The 19,887-nt window shown below is 45.7% G+C and overlaps 3 protein-coding genes across 6 annotated transcripts; 1 reads left to right on the forward strand and 2 right to left on the reverse strand.

Annotated features, from left to right (window-relative positions):
- The first annotated feature begins 5,862 nt into the window (after positions 1–5,862).
- On the forward strand, positions 5,863–9,889 carry tnnt2e (troponin T2e, cardiac). 2 transcript variants are annotated; one of them, XM_084701404.1, is made up of 11 exons: positions 5,863–5,880; positions 5,994–6,008; positions 6,220–6,241; positions 6,324–6,387; positions 6,490–6,606; positions 6,734–6,811; positions 6,899–7,012; positions 7,215–7,327; positions 7,543–7,633; positions 8,573–8,610; positions 9,696–9,889. In XM_084701404.1, exons 4-11 carry the CDS (start codon positions 6,325–6,327, stop codon positions 9,736–9,738), a joined length of 657 nt encoding a protein of 218 aa, XP_084557530.1. In that variant the 5' UTR covers positions 5,863–5,880; positions 5,994–6,008; positions 6,220–6,241; position 6,324; the 3' UTR covers positions 9,739–9,889. The 2 variants fall into 2 exon arrangements, with proteins under 2 accessions (XP_084557530.1, XP_084557529.1); XM_084701403.1 differs by lacking the exons at positions 5,863–5,880; positions 8,573–8,610 and adding an exon at positions 7,919–7,959.
- Positions 9,890–10,673: 784 nt separating this feature from the next.
- On the reverse strand, positions 10,674–16,924 carry LOC146276389 (dynamin-1-like protein). Of its 3 annotated transcripts, XM_084701236.1 has the most exons (19): positions 16,642–16,924; positions 16,068–16,209; positions 15,802–15,848; positions 15,608–15,679; positions 15,318–15,404; positions 14,869–15,031; positions 14,657–14,777; positions 14,361–14,492; positions 14,066–14,272; positions 13,674–13,794; positions 13,421–13,576; positions 13,021–13,110; positions 12,835–12,927; positions 12,663–12,716; positions 12,379–12,453; positions 11,716–11,847; positions 11,510–11,619; positions 11,166–11,325; positions 10,674–10,986 (listed from the first exon to the last, which is right to left on the reverse strand). In XM_084701236.1, exons 1-19 carry the CDS (start codon positions 16,741–16,743, stop codon positions 10,930–10,932), a joined length of 2,121 nt encoding a protein of 706 aa, XP_084557362.1. In that variant the 5' UTR covers positions 16,744–16,924; the 3' UTR covers positions 10,674–10,929. The 3 variants fall into 3 exon arrangements, 2 of the variants coding, with proteins under 2 accessions (XP_084557362.1, XP_084557361.1); XM_084701235.1 differs by lacking the exon at positions 12,379–12,453; XR_014762432.1 differs by lacking the exons at positions 10,674–10,986; positions 11,166–11,325; positions 11,510–11,619 and having other exon boundaries at positions 12,379–12,496.
- A 163-nt stretch (positions 16,925–17,087) lies between these two features.
- LOC146276390 (dnaJ homolog subfamily B member 9-like) lies at positions 17,088–19,628 on the reverse strand. Its single transcript, XM_084701160.1, has 3 exons — positions 19,526–19,628; positions 18,789–19,075; positions 17,088–18,635 (listed from the first exon to the last, which is right to left on the reverse strand). The coding sequence occupies exons 2-3, from the start codon at positions 19,003–19,005 to the stop codon at positions 18,160–18,162; spliced, it is 693 nt and encodes a 230-aa protein (XP_084557286.1). The 5' UTR covers positions 19,006–19,075; positions 19,526–19,628; the 3' UTR covers positions 17,088–18,159.
- Between the last annotated feature and the right edge of the window lie 259 nt (positions 19,629–19,887).

Consider the following 19,887-nt stretch of genomic DNA (forward strand, 5'->3'; position numbering starts at 1 on the left):
TGACTTGATATATATATATATATATATATATATATATATATATATTGGGATATAGCCTATATTAGGCCCTCTCTGAGGGTCTAGAGGGCCCTGACTGTCCCCCCTGCTTATGTCTATTCTGTCCTAAATGCATTAACATTTTGCCATTCAGCAGATGCTCTTACCCAGAGCAACTTACAATAAGTACAGAGACATTCCCCTGAGGCTAATAGGGTGAAGTGCCTTTTCCAAGGACATAACGTCTTTTGGCACGACCGGGAATCAAACCGGCAACCTTATGATTCACAGCCCGGGTCCCTAACCGCTCAGCCATTTGACCCACTCTGAATAGTTACAGGTCTAACAAGTAGAACCCTGGACGAGTCATGCCAACAGGTTTCATTGTCAAGGTGTCATATATATAGTATGAGAGCTTCCTCTCCATCTAACAATAGACTTCCCTCTCCCAGCCAATCCAGAGACGCAGGGGGGGTCACATGGGCGGGCAGGCCTGTATTATGTGAGTCTGTGCAGAGTGATTGAGATTATCTGGTTCTGGACCTGAGAGAATAGGACCATCTGCCACCATCAACTCTCTCTCTGTTGGACCCCCAGGTAAGGCTGATCTAACCCAGGACTGGTGCTGGCCCTCCCGGCGCTGTGAATGGGGCTTTCTGGTGGCTTCTGGTAGTGCATGTGGCCCTGGATCTTAGTTTGGCCTGGGCCAGTAGAGAGGGAGATGCAGCTTGTTTAGATGTAATAGAGTTGAGAAATGCTGTACTTGCACCGCTTGATCAAAGAGGTTTGAAACCAGAGGTAATATGAAGAGGTGTCTTTGATTCGATTTGTTTGATTGGATTGATCTGGTGCAGCCTGGAGGTGTGGGTGCTCTGATGGCCTCTGGTAGAATGGGGTGTTGGTAGATTGCTTTGGGCTTTGGCGTAATGCTGCTTAATGCTGACAGCAGCAGCCACAGCATTCCTGCCCCTGTCAGAGAGTGTTATTCCACAGTTCCTGCCAGGCTGGGGCTGACCACACACACTAAAACAAACACACATTTAATATTGACGTCCACCAGTCCTCAGAGGCTATGAATTCTTTCTGGATTTTCAGTTAAGACATGCTGAGATGCATTTCCAACACTGATGATCCATCTGCAGCTCTCTCGCCCTGCTGTAAGCTCTGTCAAATAACTCTGACTGGAACATCTTACTCATCATCACACAATCCTTTATTATCACACTATCCACGTAGCCCTCCAATAGAACGTTACGTGCTGTCAGAAGGGTTTTATGCAGAATCCGTTAACAGTTTTTGAAACGGCGTGGCACAACTGTGTTTTTGTTGCTTGAGAGATGTACGGTAAGTTCACTGTGAAAGGGAGCTACAGACGAGACGAGAGGGATGTCAGGACCAGGGAGAGGAGGTCAAAAGAAACAGATGGGCTGCAAAGTAATGATTTTCTAGCCTAGGTCTCAAGAGCAACGGCTACTGTCACAGCTAAGATGAATAATACTAAAACTAGCTCCAAGCTCCTCGCTCCTCGTGTCAAACTGGGATCAGTATGTAATAGGATGTTTGCTGATGACACTAGCTGAGCTGATGGCTGGTGCTGCATGTAGCTAGTTTCACCGGCTGTCCACATTCACAGCTCTGAAATAGCTCTTGGGAGGGAGGGAGGGAGGGAGGGAGGGAGGGAGGGAGGGAGGGAGGGAGGGAGGGAGGGAGGGAGGGAGGGAGGGAGGGAGGGAGGGAGGGAGGGAGGGAGGGAGGGAGGGAGGGAGGGAGGGAGGGAGGGAGGGAGGGAGGGAGGGAGGGAGCATAGAAGTATTGTCGTTGATTTACAGAGCAGCCTGGACCACATGAACCAAGCTCGTTGTCTGGGAGAGACACCTCACACCTGTTCAGAACCCTACTTTATAGTTCCTATGAATAGACCTCCTCAATAGATCAGACTACTGACACTGGGTTTACGATCATATGATCTACTTCTCAATGGAAATATGTCAGACAATGTAATTGTGCACAATAACATTCTGACATTCAGAGAGTTAAATATAGAGATTTATTACATGTTGTATCTGCTCCTGTCTGTTATGATGCTGACCTTGAAGTTGCGCATACACATGTCCAAAAAAGGCTTAAACTCTAAAGAGTCTCAACAGCATTGTTAGAACAAAACATTGATGCATACACAGGCATATTGTCCTTGACATTAGGACATTACCATTTTAGTCTGAAGTTGTGGTGCTCCTTAGAATTTTCTGGTTTAACACTTTTAAGGAACTTTAAGTGATATAGTTTGCTGTATGTCAGTGTATTTAATCATAACACCTAATTAACCACTAGAGTTGTATGGTAATATATTTGTCTTTGTGGATCTCCTACATGCAGGTAATCCAGCACAATCATGGCTGACACAGAGGAAGTTGAGGAGGTCCAGTAAGTATAAACTATTTCCAAAATGCCTGTACCCTCCAAGCAGTTTTCAGACAAAACTGACATATTAATTCTGTGTATTTCTGTTTTGTTTTCCAGGGAAGAAGGTATAGTAAGACTTCCTTATATCGAGACTCCCATTCTTTCTGGCACACAGTAGATAACTGCTTCAGGCTTCCTTGCTTCCCTACATGCTAAATTGCTGTATGTCTACCCAGTGGTGGAGGCAGCAGAGGAAGGTAAAAGCATGCATGGCATATGGGCTCCGGCAGCTGTATATACCCTCTAGCTGTCTGTCCATAGCTGCTGTGTGCTGTGTCACTGTGGGAGGCCTCGAGTCATTGACACCCTTGCATCATATTTGTTTGTGGGAGATTGAGGAGTTGTCTTATGGACATAGACCCTTTGATACAGAATGGGCCGTATTTTGAGTGTCTTACTTTGTGCACTGTTCATTTGAATGCATCAAATGCTCTGTTTATTTGGTCGATGATGTACATGATGAATACTGAATGTTGTGTCTTCCTTGTTCTGTGGATGGACTGGTCACATGCTAAATGGGATTTGTAGACACGTGTTACCCCAAACCCACTGAAGCAGTTCAGGATAGTCCATGTCTTATCACTCTAGTCCATCAACATATCATTGTCAATGCTTTACACAGTTTGCACTCTAGAAAGGACCTCAATGTTCTGACCAAGGTTGCATGAGACGCTTGTAATTCCAAAGATTCCAAAAGTCCAAAGATCTTTGGATGAGATTCACTTTGAACTGAATCTGAATGGTTTCCTCTTGCTCAACTTGCCATACAGTACATAAACTCTGACTCTTAATTCTTAATGGATTGTCTGAACAAAGCGTTGTTAATACACTAATCCGTCTCCTGAACAATTGTGGAGGCCCTAGCAGAAGTAGGTAAAGCTTGGCTCCATGTTGGCTATGTTGTGCTGTTCAATGCATATATATTGTCTATAGCAATAGTCTTTAGGTTACTCAGAGTGTTATGATCTTCAGAATGCATGGCAGCTTCCAGCTTTCCTAATCATTCTTGTGTTTTTGCTGTAGCACCCGCACCTGAAGTAGAAGGTAATTCTGTTCAACACTCATTCATTTATAGTTTTTTTTTTTACAATTACCTAGCTGACACATAGTTGTGTACATTGTGTATTATATACAGCTGAATGGAATATGGTTTACTTTACAAAACATAATGCAATACTGTCGTACTTAGTAATACTTTGTCTGCTTTGTGCTTCATTAGCTCACTCAATAATCTTGCTTTTTAACAGAGCCACCTGCTGAAGTAGAAGGTAAAACCATTGGCTTGGTTGAAATGACATAAGCAGAAAATATGTATTTCTTTACTCCTCTCTTACTGACTAATCTACGACTTTACAACAGAACCTCCTGCTGCTGTAGAAGGTATATCTTTTAACTGCTTCACATTTTTAACACGTTTTATCAACATATTTTAAGCATTAACCTTTTTTTTTTATCAATGAACTAATCATTCTCATGCCTTCTACCATAGAGTCCACACCTGAGGTAGAAGGTACGCATGGCTCCTTTTTTTTGGCGCATGCCGGTATGGATGGTGCTCCAGTATAGCTGCTCAACAGGCCTTTTAACCCACTGCCAAGGGTCCCTTTCTATTATTGTCAACTAGGAACTTATGTTATGTAGTCCAACTGTCATGTCAAACTATAAATAATTGCATATTGTATAAAAATGTGTCACAGGCTTGCGGTGTTGTTCCCTGGTTTTGACCTGCAATTTAAATCATTCTCTTTTTATTTGATATTTATTTCTGATGATGTTGATGTCCTTCTTTCACTCTGACTAACGACTTCACTTTAGAACCGCCCCCAGAAGTAGAAGGTAAATGCATATTTTGTCAGATTTCACACATAAATATCACTGCAGTGCTTACTCTGGCACTTAAAACCATGTAAAATAACTATACTGAACATACTCTGCCTCATACAACACTGATGAGTTGTCTTTTCCATACTTCATCATTGGTGGATTGTCGTCCTGCTTCAACGATCCACCACTCATATACATATCCTTACACAAGAACCTGCAGTAGAAGGTAAAACACCAACGTCTATTTTTGTAATGATCTCAGCTTTCAAATTACATTGAGCCTGTGTGTATTTCAGAAAAGGTTTAGATAACAAGCTTTCTGCTCTCTGCCGCTTTTATTCTAACATCTTCACAACAGAGCCACCACCTGTTGTCGAAGGTAAAGCTTCTATTTCCATCTACTGACAAATACATACAGCATGTGTTATGATGTTTATTTGTTTTCATGCTTTGAATCCTCACTAATCAGTCCTGTGCTTCCCTAACAGAACCACCCCCGGCCATAGAAGGTAACGGTTTCCTTAGCTCTCTTCTATGAGTACTCCAGCAATAGGCAACAATCAACAGACCTTTTCTGCTATACTATCAAATATGTACAAGTGACTACATAACCAGCGGCCGTCTGATGCACTTATCTCTCTCGCATCCTTTACTATAGAGCCTACCCCTGCAGAGGAAGGTAACTGTTGGTTTGGCGTATCTAAGCTACTTGCAGAGCACTGTCATTTAACAGCATGTCACTGTCGTTCTACTGTATACATGAGTGCACAGTGTCTTTTTAGTTTACCCCTATGTGTCATGATAGTTTTTGGACGTACGTTTACACCGTCCAAAGATATGGCTTCATGGTGTGCCTAAGCTGTGATAGGCATACATTCATTGATGACATATGATTTGTTTAAAAGAATAGCTTACAATTACTAGAGGACCTGCACGTTTTATGTCCATTTCATCCATTGTATTTTAAATATACTTGTACTCCATGATCCATACTCCAAATATACTCCATGCTCACTTGTCTGTTGACTGTCGTGTTCAAAATATCACTTACACAAATGGATGCATCCTAAGCATGGACACTTTATCTTTGGCGTCTAATAGCTGTTCCATACCATTCTTGTTCATACCAACTGTCAGAACATTGAGTGTGTCTCAGCATCACTCCATCCCTTATTATCTCTGCTGTGGATGCCAAGTCTGTATACAATTTTCAAACTCCTTAATGACAGGCTGCAAGTAGTATTTAAAGGGATAACTCAATAATCTGTTTTTTGGTTTCTTTTAACTCTGCTCTGTTTATCTTCCGGCCCCTCTTATCTGTTGGGCTTCCATCTACAGAGGAGAAAGGTATATCAATGACCAATAACGACCCTTCAAATTTTTGTCTACATATCAATCCTTTACCATGTCTGTTAAGATGATTGATTCTGGTGTTCTCTTTATTTCCAATCTTCATTGACGCAGTCGAGGAAGGTATGTCTTGGTCCTTTTTTTTGGATCATTGATGGATTAAATGATTTCCTGTCATTGATAACACTTCCTGTTGTTGTTTTTTGGTCATGCTCTGCTGCTCTGTGCAACCAGGAGAAACTCAAGGTGAGCGTTGCCTCTGATTTATACCGTAACCTAGTTACGTAATGAACTTACCTCTGTATTTGATTGTCTCAGTCTAAGATCAGCCCTCTTTTCTCTTTTTGTCTCATGAACAGCTGAGGCAACTGAAGGTAACTTCAGATGTAGCTTTGAAAAATATTAAGTTTTGAAAAAACAGCTCTCGATTTACTTTTCCAAACCTATATAGGTATGGGAAAACTGTTTCAAAACTTCAAGATTTTTCAAAGGTAGCTGGGCCACTGAGACACTGGGACCACTCTACACTTGGGCCTTCTCTACTTTAAATTAAACCCGATTGCTTTGTTTTCTTGTCATTTGCAGATGAGTCGAAACCCAAACCAAAGTAAGTGTGATGGTGCACATGACCTCTGGACAGGAGGTACAGATGTCACTGTTGCAGGCTTACCAGGATGTCTTTTTTTAAGGATGTTTGTGCCAAACATTGCTGCCCCCAAGATACCCGAGGGGGGGGACAAAGTCGACTTTGACGTGAGCGATCACGTCATATTACTTCTTATCTAAAATATGTAGAAGCTAAAGTAATGTTATGCAAAACACCAGTCACATCCATGTGTGTGTGTGTGTTTCCAGGACATCCACAGGAAGCGCCAGGAGAAGGACACGGCGGAGCTGACGTCTCTGATCGAGGCTCACTTCATCCAGAGGAAGAAGGATGAGGGGGAGCTCATCGCCCTGGTCAACAGGATCGTACGTCCTCATCCGTCTCCCCTCTCGCCTCACCTGTCCACCTGCACGACCTGGACACCCACACCAGACTGACCAGCGAGTCTCAATGGTGTCACGTGACCTTCTTCCTGTGTGCGTGTGCGTGCAGGAGAAGCGTCGCACGGAGAGAGCGGAGCAGCAGAGGATTCGTGCCGAGCAGGAGAAGGAGAGGCAGGCTCGTCTGGCGGTGAGTCGGTCAGCCGTGCGACAGCTCTGAGGCCTTGTCGCTGGGTCTGACCTCTCAAGTTCCTCCCCCATCGTCTCACCCCTGCAGGAGGAGAAGGAGAGGAAGGAGATGGAGGAGCAGCGGAAGAAGCAAGATGATGATGCCAAGAAGAAGAAAGCTCTCACCACCAAGACTCACCAATTTGGAGGAGTCCAGCAGAGGGTAACTTTTCACCCAGCACATACTCTCACACATTTGATTAAGGGCCTGCTTTTTGCTTGTCAGGCAATCAGTCTTATTATACGGTGCACAACTGCCATCTAGTGGAGGTCTAAACTATTGTGTCTAATTTATGTTTGCATTTCTCTCTGTAACTTACTCTGTCTCTGTCTCACATTCACTATCATTTCCTTTCCTAATACAGCAAGAAGGCAAGAAGGGAGCCAAGAAACAAACAGAGAGAGAGAAGAAGAAGAAGATTCTGGCTGACAGGAGGAAGCCACTCAGCATTGACCACCTCAGCGAGGACAAACTCAAGTAAGCCCTGACCTCTCACCCCTGACCTCTCACCCCTGACCTCTCACCCCTGACCTCTTACCTCAACACCTTGTGTTGGATGACTTATATCCACATTGAACACAGTCCATGTTTGAAGTTGGCCCAGTGCTCTCTCAATGAACGAAAGCCCAAGTGGAGCACCAGCAAAATCACATGTCCTGACTGCTTGTCTGCTATTGGATGGTTCCCTGTAGGGAGAAGGCCAATGAGCTGTGGCAGTGGATGATGGAGCTGGAGGCCGAGAAGTTCGACCTCAGCGAGAAGCTGAAGAAACAGAAATATGACGTGAGTTGATCAGACACGAGACAGAGAGCAACGTTATTCAATGTTTTAATTCTTTATCCCCCTCAATGAAAAAGGCCTGATGATGAGAACGCTATGGTTAACTTTGGAGACACGATAAATAAAAAAAACTGCTACACGCACACCACACTCAAAATACACAGCAGGAATTCTGATGGTGGTAATAAAAAGCCACAAGATTGATTCAGTGCTAAAGAGTTCCTCTGTGCTGGCCTGCGTGGCTGTCTGAGACTGTCCTCTCTGAAACCTGCTGTGACCTGCCTGCAGATGAACGTGTACCAGACTCGCATCAACGAGCAGCAGAAGTTGTGAGTAGACGCTGCCGAGGGGGTCACCTCGTTCGGTTGTCTCGCCGCGTTGCCCCATGTCCCGTAGCGCTCGCTTGAGTGAGACGTTGCTTGTTTGTTTAAAGTCGGGGTCACGTTTACCTGCCAGGCCACCTGGTCAGATGGACTTAAGGTGAACAGGTTGGATGACAGGGGATGGTCTATGGAAGTTGAGAGGTTATTTGCTGGTGTAGACACAGAGGTACTGTCTGTTCAAGAAAGTAGTAAACAACCCTCCAGGATCACAGCTGGACAACTGAACCAACCACAGGTGAAAGGGATGTGGCACGTGCTGTCTCTGATGACACATGCTACTGTAGCGGCAAGTGAACAAAGACTACCATGCTCAAGTGGACCTCAGTCAGACCTCAGGTGAAAGAAGCGCTCTGTAAGGCCAAGTGAGGAGGATGGTTTAGGCTGTGTCCCAGATCTCTCTGGGGGGGGTCTCCTTCCAAGTGTATGTGTGTGTGAGTCTGTGTGTGTGAGTCTGTGTGTGTGAGTCTGTGTGTGTGAGTCTGTGTGTGTGAGTCTGTGTGTGTGAGTCTGTGTGTTCGTGCCCCGGTCTCAGCCAGCCTTCGCTATGTGTCCTCCACAGATTAATCAGCTCCTGGCCAGAGTTCAGGACCACCAAAGGTAAGATTCAGAGTCACACTGGTCACTTTCTCCTTTAAACCGCCTGGGGTAGGCAGGTCCCAAATTGAGATTCCCAACATTTGGTTTAAGAGCAACAAGCCTCACAAATACAATCAGGACATTGTAAACTGGGGGTTGCCCAGTGCCAATTCAATCGCTGGGCTCATTTTCTTGCCACGGCTCTAAGACCTGAGGGAACTAGGAATGGTATGGGTCCTATTGCCTACTGTGTATCTGCATCCCTTTCCCTCAGACCTAGAGTGGTGTGCAGAGGCTCAGTTGTTTTCCAGAACATTCTCTATCCTGCCCAGCTTCACCCCCAAGGCATTTTAAGGTCACATGATCCCAGGTGGGGTAGACTCTCATCATGTAACCCAGCCTGTCATGTGACAGAGGAGAAAGCGTTAGGATCTTGGTGCTGGATGATCCTAAGATGACCAGTCTGTTCTGTGGCTCCTTCTTTGATTCCTGTCATTCATCTAGAAACTTCCATGTCAATTCACATTGACATCCTCCAAATAGACAGCCCTTTATTCACACCTTCACTCCTTCATTCATCCCTCCATCTAGAAGCTAGTAGTTTGGTCAGATCGTGATCCTAACTAGCTGAGTTGAGTGTTCTGTGTTTTCTGGAGAACGTTCATGGCAGGTAACAAGTTTTCTTTTCATACTATTTATAGTCCAGGCTACCAGGTAAAAAAATCTTTTATACTTAAGGGTAATGATAATGGTGATAGTTTGCGAGCAGAGCAGAGCTTCAAGGTAAGACAGCTAACAATAGGACACGATCACCTGCTACTCATGATAGTCCTCACTAACCCCCGTGGTGCGTGTGCAAGATTTGCCCTCCCTCTCCACCAATCGCATGACTCCCCGAGTATGGCTCTTTTCTAAAGCTATCCATTCTCCCTCACTTTCGGTTTACTTTCTCTCTTTATCTCTCCATTTTCTGTTGACTTTCCTCTTTCTTTCCGTTTTCTCTCAACCTTCAAAGTATTCCTCACACCAATTTTAACGTTTATCTATCCCTGATCCAACAAAGATACACACGTGCCCTGATTTCTGGATTATGTGTTGTTGAACAGTGCCAAAGGCAGAGGCAAGGGCAAGGCGGGCCGGCTGAGGTAAAGACAGACAGGAAGCAGGAAGCCTCCAGGAATCCAGAGGACCCATATGGGCTTATTGTTGTTGTTGTCACCGTACACGCTAGTGATGGAAATGTCCAATTGCAGTTTTCTGTACATGTAGATACAAACAATAAAGAGATCATTGCTTTTGATTGTGATTTTCATTTATAACCTGTGTAAAGGGATATTGTATATATGAGCTCATGCCAGACAAAATGTCCATTATATTAAAATATGAGCATCTTGCGCCTTGTATAGATGTTTTCTCGTAACTCGTAAGAATATGAAATAAACTCTTACCTCTGCACTCTTAGAGATCATTATTAAAGTGGAGGAGCCATGACAAATCAGTTATGTTGCATCAAAATCCTCCTATATGGTACTGCCTTGAAGGCTGTTTCCACAAAGTACCAGCGCGTTTATAGTTCGCCATGGATCAGAGATATTTGATGCCATCTCTGCTACTTAATAAACACCACAGGTGCCAAAACAGCACTAAGCCATTTCATTTTGGGAAGTAAAATCTTTTTTAATGAAAAACAAACAGAGCACCATTTTACATATGAGCTGCACACATGTACAGTAAACACCAAAGATGAAGACATAATCACATTTAAATAAGCACATTTATAAATAAAATGCAATGTGGGCTTACAGTATTTAAGTGTTCTCTATACATGAAGTGGGATAAACAGCGTATGAAATCAAGCCAAGTGAGTTCCGTAGTATTTCTACAGGGTGCATGGCTGGTGTTCTTTTAATGTAGGTCGCAGAGAACAACCCATTCTTGAAGGAATGGAACTTAACGCAGGCCAGTGGTTTCCCTGACGTCTAACCTCCAAAACACAGTAACATTTACATGAGGGATCATTTTGTAAGAATGACACGGTTTAGCCTTCATGAACCCCTCCATGAAACCCTGGTCCTTAATTCCTAAATGTTCATACTACCTAAACCGCAATAGTGCACTTTAACAGAGGAATCCTTCTGTCTCTCACAGACATAGTATTTGGCTTTCCCATACACAATATCAACATCCTCCCATGACTCTAAACGCTGACAGTTTATATACTCTTGAATGTAACTGTGACAACAGTGCATTTGAACATTTGGCAATTTGGAGTCCTTTAGACAAGATGAATAAACGTAGACCTCCTTCCAGGCATGATAAGAAGATGGGCGGAGCAGGTCCTCACCACAGGTGCGTCTCTCTGATCTCGGCAATCACCTGGCTAGCCTTCTGCAGTGCCTATGGACACAGGAGACGGCCTGGTCAGCCAGTACAAAAGCTATGCTACACTACGTGACAACAAATAACATCTCTTTACGTCAACAACGTGCGGTAAATTGTGAATTTTCATAGTATTCAAAGAGGTTCGAAGTCTGAATACTGATTGGTCTAGGTGAGACGAGGGGGAGTTCCCATACCTGCAGCATATCTGCAGCCTCCTTTCGTCTCTGGGCCATGTCCTCCGACTCAGTCAGCAGGTCGTTGAGGAGGCCGGACTTGTAAAGTTGACCAACCAGCTCGCTCTGGAGGCTGTCCTTCACGTGGTTCACCAGGAAGTGCATCACTGCCTTTGGCACACTGGCGGACAAAAGATGGGGTTTTAGGGATGAAAGGATGGAGAGAACAGAGAAGTATTAGTTAAAATTGAGGTAGAAGATGAAGTAAATGGTTTGAGGGAAAAGGGGGATGGAGAAGAGATTACAAGTATTTGTGAAAAGCAGGAAGGCAGGTGGTTGACGATGAGGGGACTGTGATTGGTCACCTGTCTTGGATATTCTTGCGAACGATGAGGAAGTAGGATTTAATGAGGCGCTCGATGACCTCACAGTCCCGCTGCTCCCTTGACGACAGCTTCCTGGCAACAGGCACCGGCTGGGGAGTGAGGGAGGGTGGAAGAGCTTCAACAAATGACTCAACAGAATCCCGTCCTAGACTTTTGACCAACAGAATGCCTCCATCTTTGCTTACCACGTCCAGCAGGTTAACAGCTCCTTTCAAGGGGCTTCCTGGTCCGGAGGAGGGGGCCTCATCTCCCTTCTTCAGCATGCCTCTCCAGTTCCCAGTCCCCTCCCCTTCTCCTGGGGGGGCAGCTGATGATGCCTGGGGGGGAGGGGAGAGGGGGGAGAGGGGGCACAGAGCATGGAATGACAATCTCTAAAGCTAGCAAGACTGTTAGCGCAGTTCACCATCTGCAAGGTTGTGTCCTTTTTGAATCATGGCCAACACCACAGCCAGCCTGATTAGTGCCAAGCTGAACAACCCAACGACGGACACCTCAACTTTCCCGGAAAGCAAGAGATGAGTGTTAATACAGGATGATGAACAGCAAGGACAGCAGAGCACGGCTGGAGTGTAGAAGGTCAGACAAAACATCGACCTAATGTTGACTACAAGATGCATGATAGTCAGCTATCTTGAATGCTCGACAAACAAAGCTGACACACACACACACACATACAGTACAAATCTCTATCAGCATCAGCATAATAATCACTACCAGACTTACACCCTGCACATATATCTGAACACAGTGTTTTTGTGCTATACTGTAGCATGACACTAGATTAGAGCAGGGACCATGCCAACATCCATGCCCAAGCCCAGACACAGCCAGCCAGGGGTGGAGCCCACCTTGGCACCCTCTGCTTCCACAAGGCCAGGGGGGTCGACTGGGAGGGGGGACTGGCCTGGATGACCTTTAGCAGACTAGGAAAAGGAGAAGAGGAGGAAACCAGAGAGAAAGAGAGAACTGAGGGGAGGTGAAGAGCAGAAAGAGTTGCAGGGACATTGACCAGGTGAGTGTGAAGCTATAGATGGATACAGGAGATGAGAGGGGGAAATGCAAAACATCAACGACTCCATCCTGGCTGTATTCTACCGGGGTACATTAGTGGGTGCTACAGTGCAGTGTTTACCTTGTCCCTGGGAACTGACGTGGGCAACTCTCTCATCCTGTTCCTTCGGGCCTCCTACAACATAGTATCCATGAACACGACAGTTTGGAAAGATGCTTGGTGTCACAACCTTATTCAGGCTTTTATTTTATCTTATGTGTTGCAATGAATGAACAGAGAGGCAGTCAGTCACCTCTATGTTGTTGTTCATGACTCCACAAGCGTCAGCAAAGTCTGGGTGCTTGGTGTTGATGTAAGCCAACTCTATGGCAACCAGGTTATGAACCTAGAACAAGACAGCCACAATCAGACTGATAGTGAGACGGACATACTTTAGAGTCTAGATGCGGGTCATCTTCCTGCGCCAGGCCGGCCTCACCATCTCGTTGGTGACGGGAAGCCTCTTCCTCAGAAGTGACGTCACCACCTCCACGATGGCATCATGGAGCTTAGGGAACCGCAGAAGCTCCTAGAGATCACACACACACGCCAGGCAGTAAATAGTCAGGGGTTGTTTGTGTGTGTGTGTACGTGTGTGTGTGTGTGTACCTGTGTGTGTGTGTGTACCTGTGTGCACATGTGTGTGTACCTGTGTGTGTGTGTGTACCTGTGTGCACGTGTGTGTGTGTACCTGTGTGTGTGTGTGTACCTGTGTGCGTGTGTGTACCTGTGTGCATGTGTGTGTGTACCTGTGTGCGTGTATGTACCTGTGTGCATGTGTGTGTGTACCTGTGCATGTGTGTGTGTACCTGTGTGTGTGTGTGTGTGTGTGTGTGTACCTGTGTGCTGTAGTTGCTGCAGTGCTGGATGATCCTCTGCATCTCCTCGTGGACCAGCTCCACACAGCGCAGGCTGGGCTCCTCCAGCCGCTTCACCTGCTTCTTCACCAGCAGCTCGAACGACACCTCCGGCACGAACAGGGAGGGCCGGGGGCCCTGGAGGTGGAGACAAGAGGGAGATACACTCATTCACCCTGTCTGAGCCTGGGGGGGGTTCCCCTGTAGCCAGTCGACCCCCCTGTGCAGGACTGACCGTGGCGTTCCGGATGGCGGTCAGGATGTCGAGGGTGTTAAGGCCTCCCAGAGGGTCCACAGACTCCAGCGTCCGGCCAAACGTCTCGTGGAAGATGTAACAGATCCTGGCTCCACCACACCTGAAGCACAGAGAACAGCACCAGGTTTGACTCGACGATAGGACTGTGGTGGGAACCAGAGTCCAGCAGACATCACTCACATGACCTGATAACACCTGTCTGGATAAAAGCGTCTGCTAAATGTAAATGTTTCTGACCGGACCACAGAAGGACAGTCAGGTAGTGAACATGGCTATGAAATGAGTCTCAAGCTGCTGCAATTGCATTGTCATCTACGGCGGTAGGCCAACGGCGCCCTCTGAAGGCTGGTGGTGGTCGTAGCACTACTCACAGCTCGGCGGTCTCTATGTATTTGGCGGTGCCCTCGATGGTGTTGCAGTATTCGGCGGCGAACTTGGTGATGAGCTGGAGCAGTGTGGCACTCTGGTCCTCCACAGGTTCTCCGTAGCTGTTGAGCAGGGACTGGTACTGGGCTGCCAGCACGTTGATCCTGGTCTTCAGCTCTGGGAGGCAGTCCCGGATGTGGTGCATCAGTAACCTGGAGCAAGCATCACCCGGTTAGTTCACTGAGTCATTCGGTCGGTCACAGTCACACCATTGAAAAAGTATGTCCGTGCGGGTCAGACCTGTTGAGGGTTCTGGCCAGGTACTTGGTTCCGTTCCTGTTGGCCAGAGATGGGTACTTCTTCTGCAGGAACGCATGTTCATCTCGGATGGCGTCAGCGACGGTTTTCTTGTTGTTGATGTCCAGCTGGCTCCTGGACACACAGGGACAAAGACAGCACAGAGAGGGATGGTTGACATGATGGTACAATATGTATGTATGTATGTGTGTGTGTGTGTGTGTGTGTGTGTGTGCGCGTGTGTGTGTGAGTGCGTGTGTGTGGGCCTTCATTTCAAGCCTTGGTTCTGATGTGTGTACCGATTGACCACGCCAATGAGGCCCAGTTTGACAGGGATGACCCGGCCCATCAAAACATCCATGGCATCGGTCCCAGCATCCATCAGGTCCAGCTTAGTCACCACGGCCAGGGTTCTCCTGCCTAGACACACACACACACACAGGAAGAGCTTACACTTGAGGGAACATAGGTCTGGGCCACAGACACACATATGAGGCAGCCGTATTGGTACCATCGAGGTCGACCTCGCGGGCCACCTTGAGTGCCTCAGAGGTGGCCATGTCTGTGTTGGCCGCGGTGACGGCCAGGATGATGGAGTTGGGGTTGGAGATGTGCTTCACGATTAGATCTTTGATCTGAAGCTCAATGTCATTGGGCTGGTCCCCCACCGGCACCTGGTGGAGGAGGACACAGAAGCACCAAGGATGAACCTCAGCAAGGTTGTCTTCAGCCCTTCTGACCTCCTCTCCTCCATCTTACTCCCTCCCTCCCTCCCCCCTCCCCCCTCCCTCCCTCCCCTCCCCCCCTCCCTCCCTCCCTCCCTCCCTCCCTCCCCCCTCCCCCCTCCCTCCCTCCCTCCCCCCTCCCTCCCTCCCTCCCTCCCTCCCTCTCTCATCTCCCCTAATCCTCAATCATACGGCACATATTACAGCATGCCTGTGTGATTTATGGTGGTGTTACCTTGGTGATACCTGGCAGGTCCACCAGAGTGAGGTTGACCACGTGAGGGGAGAATATCTTCAGGTGGATGGGCTCATCGCTAATCCCCTGTAGAATACAGAGGCAGATGCTGGATCTTTATCTCTCCTTATTTTTATTATAGAGGGTGACAATTAATCTGACCGGATTAGTCCCAATCCTGGATTGATAAACCCTTCAATAGGGATTACATGGTTGTTTAGTTCTACAAATAGGTTTATTCAAGTTCTGAGCAACTAATACAGTTATACATCTCAGTCTGATTGTCTCACCTTGTTATTCCCTGAGATTCTTTCAGTTTCGTTTTCAATCTCTTGCCGGATTTCATCAAAGTCTGTGTATATCTACAAAATGTAAACATTTAGTTTGGAATGTTCTGGAAGACAAGCATGTTGTGTAAAACAATAAACATGTAATAAACTGGAATAAATGTATGTTTTGATATCTTGACATTTGACAGTCATACCTTGTTTTTGGTGTGCAAGAATTTCCCCCATTCTTCACCCTCCGTGCCTGCAGATAACAGTGTGCTTCATCATCTTTGCTGAACGTTCAGTTCAGACCGTTTCAGTAATAGGGGCTAACAGAGGCGTTACCAGATCGTGCTCCTCTAGCCTACAGTGACATTATTAGAGAGTCACAGTGGCCAACAGCATGCAAGCTACCAGCCTATGGAAGACCAGTACGTTATTAGGCTTTAAGTAGTCCATATGTGTTTTCTGTGCTGCCTACCGTTCTCATCACTCTTTCTGACATCTCCGGGGTCGACGTGCACCAGCTGCAAGATCAGAGGCCGTCGGGTCACAACACCGGTCCCGCGTGGAAGCAGGTCGCGACCAACCAGGCTTTCCAGTACCGAACTCTTACCACTGCTCTGGAGACAGAATGGTCAGTCATGATCTCGAGTCGATAAACAGTGCTGAACCGAGAACAGATGCAGCCTGATGTTACATAATTAAGCTGAACTGACGTGAGCACTGTCTGTTATACGCTGCACCTGCCCTGCAAAACGGTAACCTTGGTAATGAGCAAAATCAATAAATAAATTGAGTCGATAGCTCCACAAATGGATAATCAAAGCGCTACTTCCAGATGAGCCAGAGCAGCAGTCTCTGAACAGCGATGGCCACACTATCACTGTCGTGTGCAATATTATTTTGAAAAATTGAAATGTCTTGGAATCAGATTGCACCGAGCAAGCCAAACAAATAGCCAAATGGCTCGGTGGTCTCTATTCGTGTATGCAAGGAGATGTAGCAACACCACAGATTTAAAATGTTTAGCCCCCTTATCGAGGTTTGCTTACCTGGGTGCCCACGACCGCAATCTGCGGTAGCTGAATGATGTCCGCTCCCACTGTGTTGAAGACATCTTGAAGCTTGTTTATGACGGGAATGAGGGCCTCCATGTTCAAGTACACCAGAAAGCCTTTTGTCGCTAAATGTAATGATCGGAATAGATTTTATGTCCTTCTTATTGTGGGCACTGTCATACAAAGTCATTCAATGTCCCGAAGACACCATTGAAACAGCCCACTCTGCGTGCAGGCCGAAATTAATTGAGATACTGGGACTTGTAGTTCAAAAGATGTAAATTATTGTTACGACAATCGGAAAACGACTACATCTCGAAGGATCCACCATACGCATGTCGTCATTTTAATGTTCGTCATGGGAATTGTAGTTTATTAACCTCCTATCGCAAGCAATGCACTCAAGAGTCATAGATTGAGTAATAAATACTGGGCAGCAATTCATAGCTTACAGTAAATATTTTATTTTACAACATTTTTAATCACTCATCAGCTTTTAACACACACACACACACACACACGCACACACTCACAAATTAGCAAAAGTGCAGGTATCTTTTACAAGACAGCAAGGTCTGAGGCAACATAAATTTAGCTATGACGCCAGCTGTCTATATTGCACATTATCAGAAGGCAGATCAGGCAACATTACACAAACAAACGAGGTAACAGTCGATTATGGTGAACTGTGCTGAATACAATTTATCAAAACTGTTTTGTTTCATTGAGATATTTTACGTTCTGGATTGTTCTAAGAAAAGAGAAGTGTAAAGAAGTGTTTTACATGGAATTCCTCTGAGTTGAATAACACAAAATTGGATTAATACAATCTTAAAGGGTTTGGCACTTTGGTGCCCTGTTGGTAAAAAATATTCACAATACCCTACCATTCTCAAGTGAAAAATCAAATCACAAAGCTCAGAAACTCACGTCTCTCTGAAGAAATCTTATTACTTTGTGATCTAAATCTGGTAGGCCAAATCCTGAGAATGGAGGGTGAAAGCATCAATATTATAGTCTCTGACTGACTGATGTAAACAAAAACTATTCAAACCTAAGTCAGACGCAACATGCAACGACTTTCAAAATAAAAGATGAATCCAGCTTGACAGGGTCAAACATGAGCATTATTGCTTCTACACCTCTTATTCTACCATGAAATCAGAGTTGTTTGTTTGTAGCGATAATAATCATAACCACACATTCCCTCAAAAAGTGATAATTTAACAACAATTCAAAAACAAAACCAATCAGCTAAATCCTAATTCCTAAGTGAAAATAGGAATTTTATGTTTGAAAATCTTTGTCCAAATACTTCCTCCCAGCAATGACACAAAAGTATAGGTCTTAAAGGGTTTGGACAGGAGAAGACTCAGCTAACTTCTGATAGGCTAGCTGATCTGTCCCCATCTTACTTAAATAGCCAATCCTTTCTAGAAAACACAGTAGGGCCTCTGCGTTTGGGCGGTGAGGGGGGGATGTATCTGGGCAGAGCGTGGGCTAGGCGTTGCCTCAAGAGCAGTCTGTGTATGTTGTCACCATGTTCCCTCTGCGCTGTGTCACTGTCCTGCAGTGATGCTTTGCTGAGCCCTGGAACCTGCTCTCAGTCCTTGCAGAGTGACCGTTGAAGGAGAACATCTTCTCCAAGTCCTCAAACATGTCATCAAACAGTCCTTCACCTCCAAAGCCACCCTGGAGTGGCCTCTTGTGTCTGCCCTGGGAGACGTCTTGGTGGGCATGGAACTGACTCTCAAAGTGCCTCTTGTGGTGGGAGTGCTGGTGGTGGTGCTGCTGCTGCTGTTGTTGGCCGAACGAGTCAAAGTCTGCAAACATGTCGTCAAAGTTGAAGCTGAAGGGCTTGTGGTTGAAGTGCTGGCTGCCCCCTCCTCCTCCTCTTCGTCCTCCTCCTGCTCTCTCCCAATCAGATGGTCCATGGCCAACTTGGTCATACTCCTTCCTCCTCTGATCATCTGACAGCGTCTCATATGCTGAATGAGAAACAGAGACACACCATTAACTTTTCTACAGTTATGTGAACAAGGGAGCATATAGGTGTGTGAAGACCTTAATGTTTTTTTCACCTAGAAAGAACAGCCATAACCAAGTTTTGACCACCTGACTGCTTCTCAGGCTAGACTCACCTTCTGCTATTTCCCTAAACTTGGCCTCGGCCCCTGGGCTCTTGTTTCTGTCAGGGTGGTGTGTCATGGCCAGCCGGTGGAAGGCCTTCTTGATCTGGCGCTGGGATGCATCTCTGGGCACTCCCAGGATGTCGTAGTAGTCCCCCTTGGCCAGAATGAACTCTGTGATCATCAGGATGCACACTGCTAGCAGCAACACAGACTGGGTTGAGGCCATACTGGAGCTTCAGCTGGTCTCCCGTGCAGAAGAGAGGGTCTAGTCTGTGTTACCGGTTAGTTTCCGATGTCTGCAAATGACACAGTTGAGAGTGTGAATGAAGTGTGAAATACGTGTTGAACTAGAAGCTTTAAGAAAGTGGTATTTTAACTTCTCCTTTCATTTTGAGCATTTTTTAGAATATTTGTGTGCATTTCAGACTGAAAGTCAACCTCAGATGTCATTTCATTTTCTGTATCAACCTGTTACTTTTAAAGACTGAGATTACGTGCACTCATGAGCTCAAAAGTTACGATGATTCAGCAAGCAAGATAGCTAGTAGCAAGTTGGTTACAGTTACGACATACAGTACTTTAGGTTACTGTACTGTAAAATTTAAATTAAATAAAACGGTTTGTAGCGGTCCATACCACTAGTAAGATACCAGAGTTAACATCTATAATATTTATAGAAACTAAATCAGGATATTGACTTATGGTACTTAAAGTAGAGGAGACAACACTCGGGCAAGTAACGTTACCTTCGAAAAGATTCCAGCTGATGATGTCGAACCGAAAAACTGTCAAACCTTAGCAGCTGCATGCCAAAGCAGTTACACCACGAATCGCAACGCCATTGGTTCGTTTCTTCAGAGGGTGACTCACATCCCTGTGATTGGATCGTGCCAGGAGCACGTGGAAGCTCCACGGCCATAGTCCACGGCGGAGCGCTATGCTTCTGAAGCCCTTTTTGGGTTGCCATGTTTTTTGCATAACGATCGAAAGATGATTTATTGATAATAAGTGTAATAAAATAAAAACAAAGATGATCAATATTTACTGCATACAAATTCATAATTATAATAAAACCACAAATAGGCATAATACTGTCCTTGGATACTAT

This window comes from Hypomesus nipponensis, chromosome 7 (assembly GCF_054491055.1).
Source record: "Hypomesus nipponensis isolate SF chromosome 7, ASM5449105v1, whole genome shotgun sequence".
Lineage (NCBI taxonomy): Eukaryota > Metazoa > Chordata > Actinopteri > Osmeriformes > Osmeridae > Hypomesus > Hypomesus nipponensis.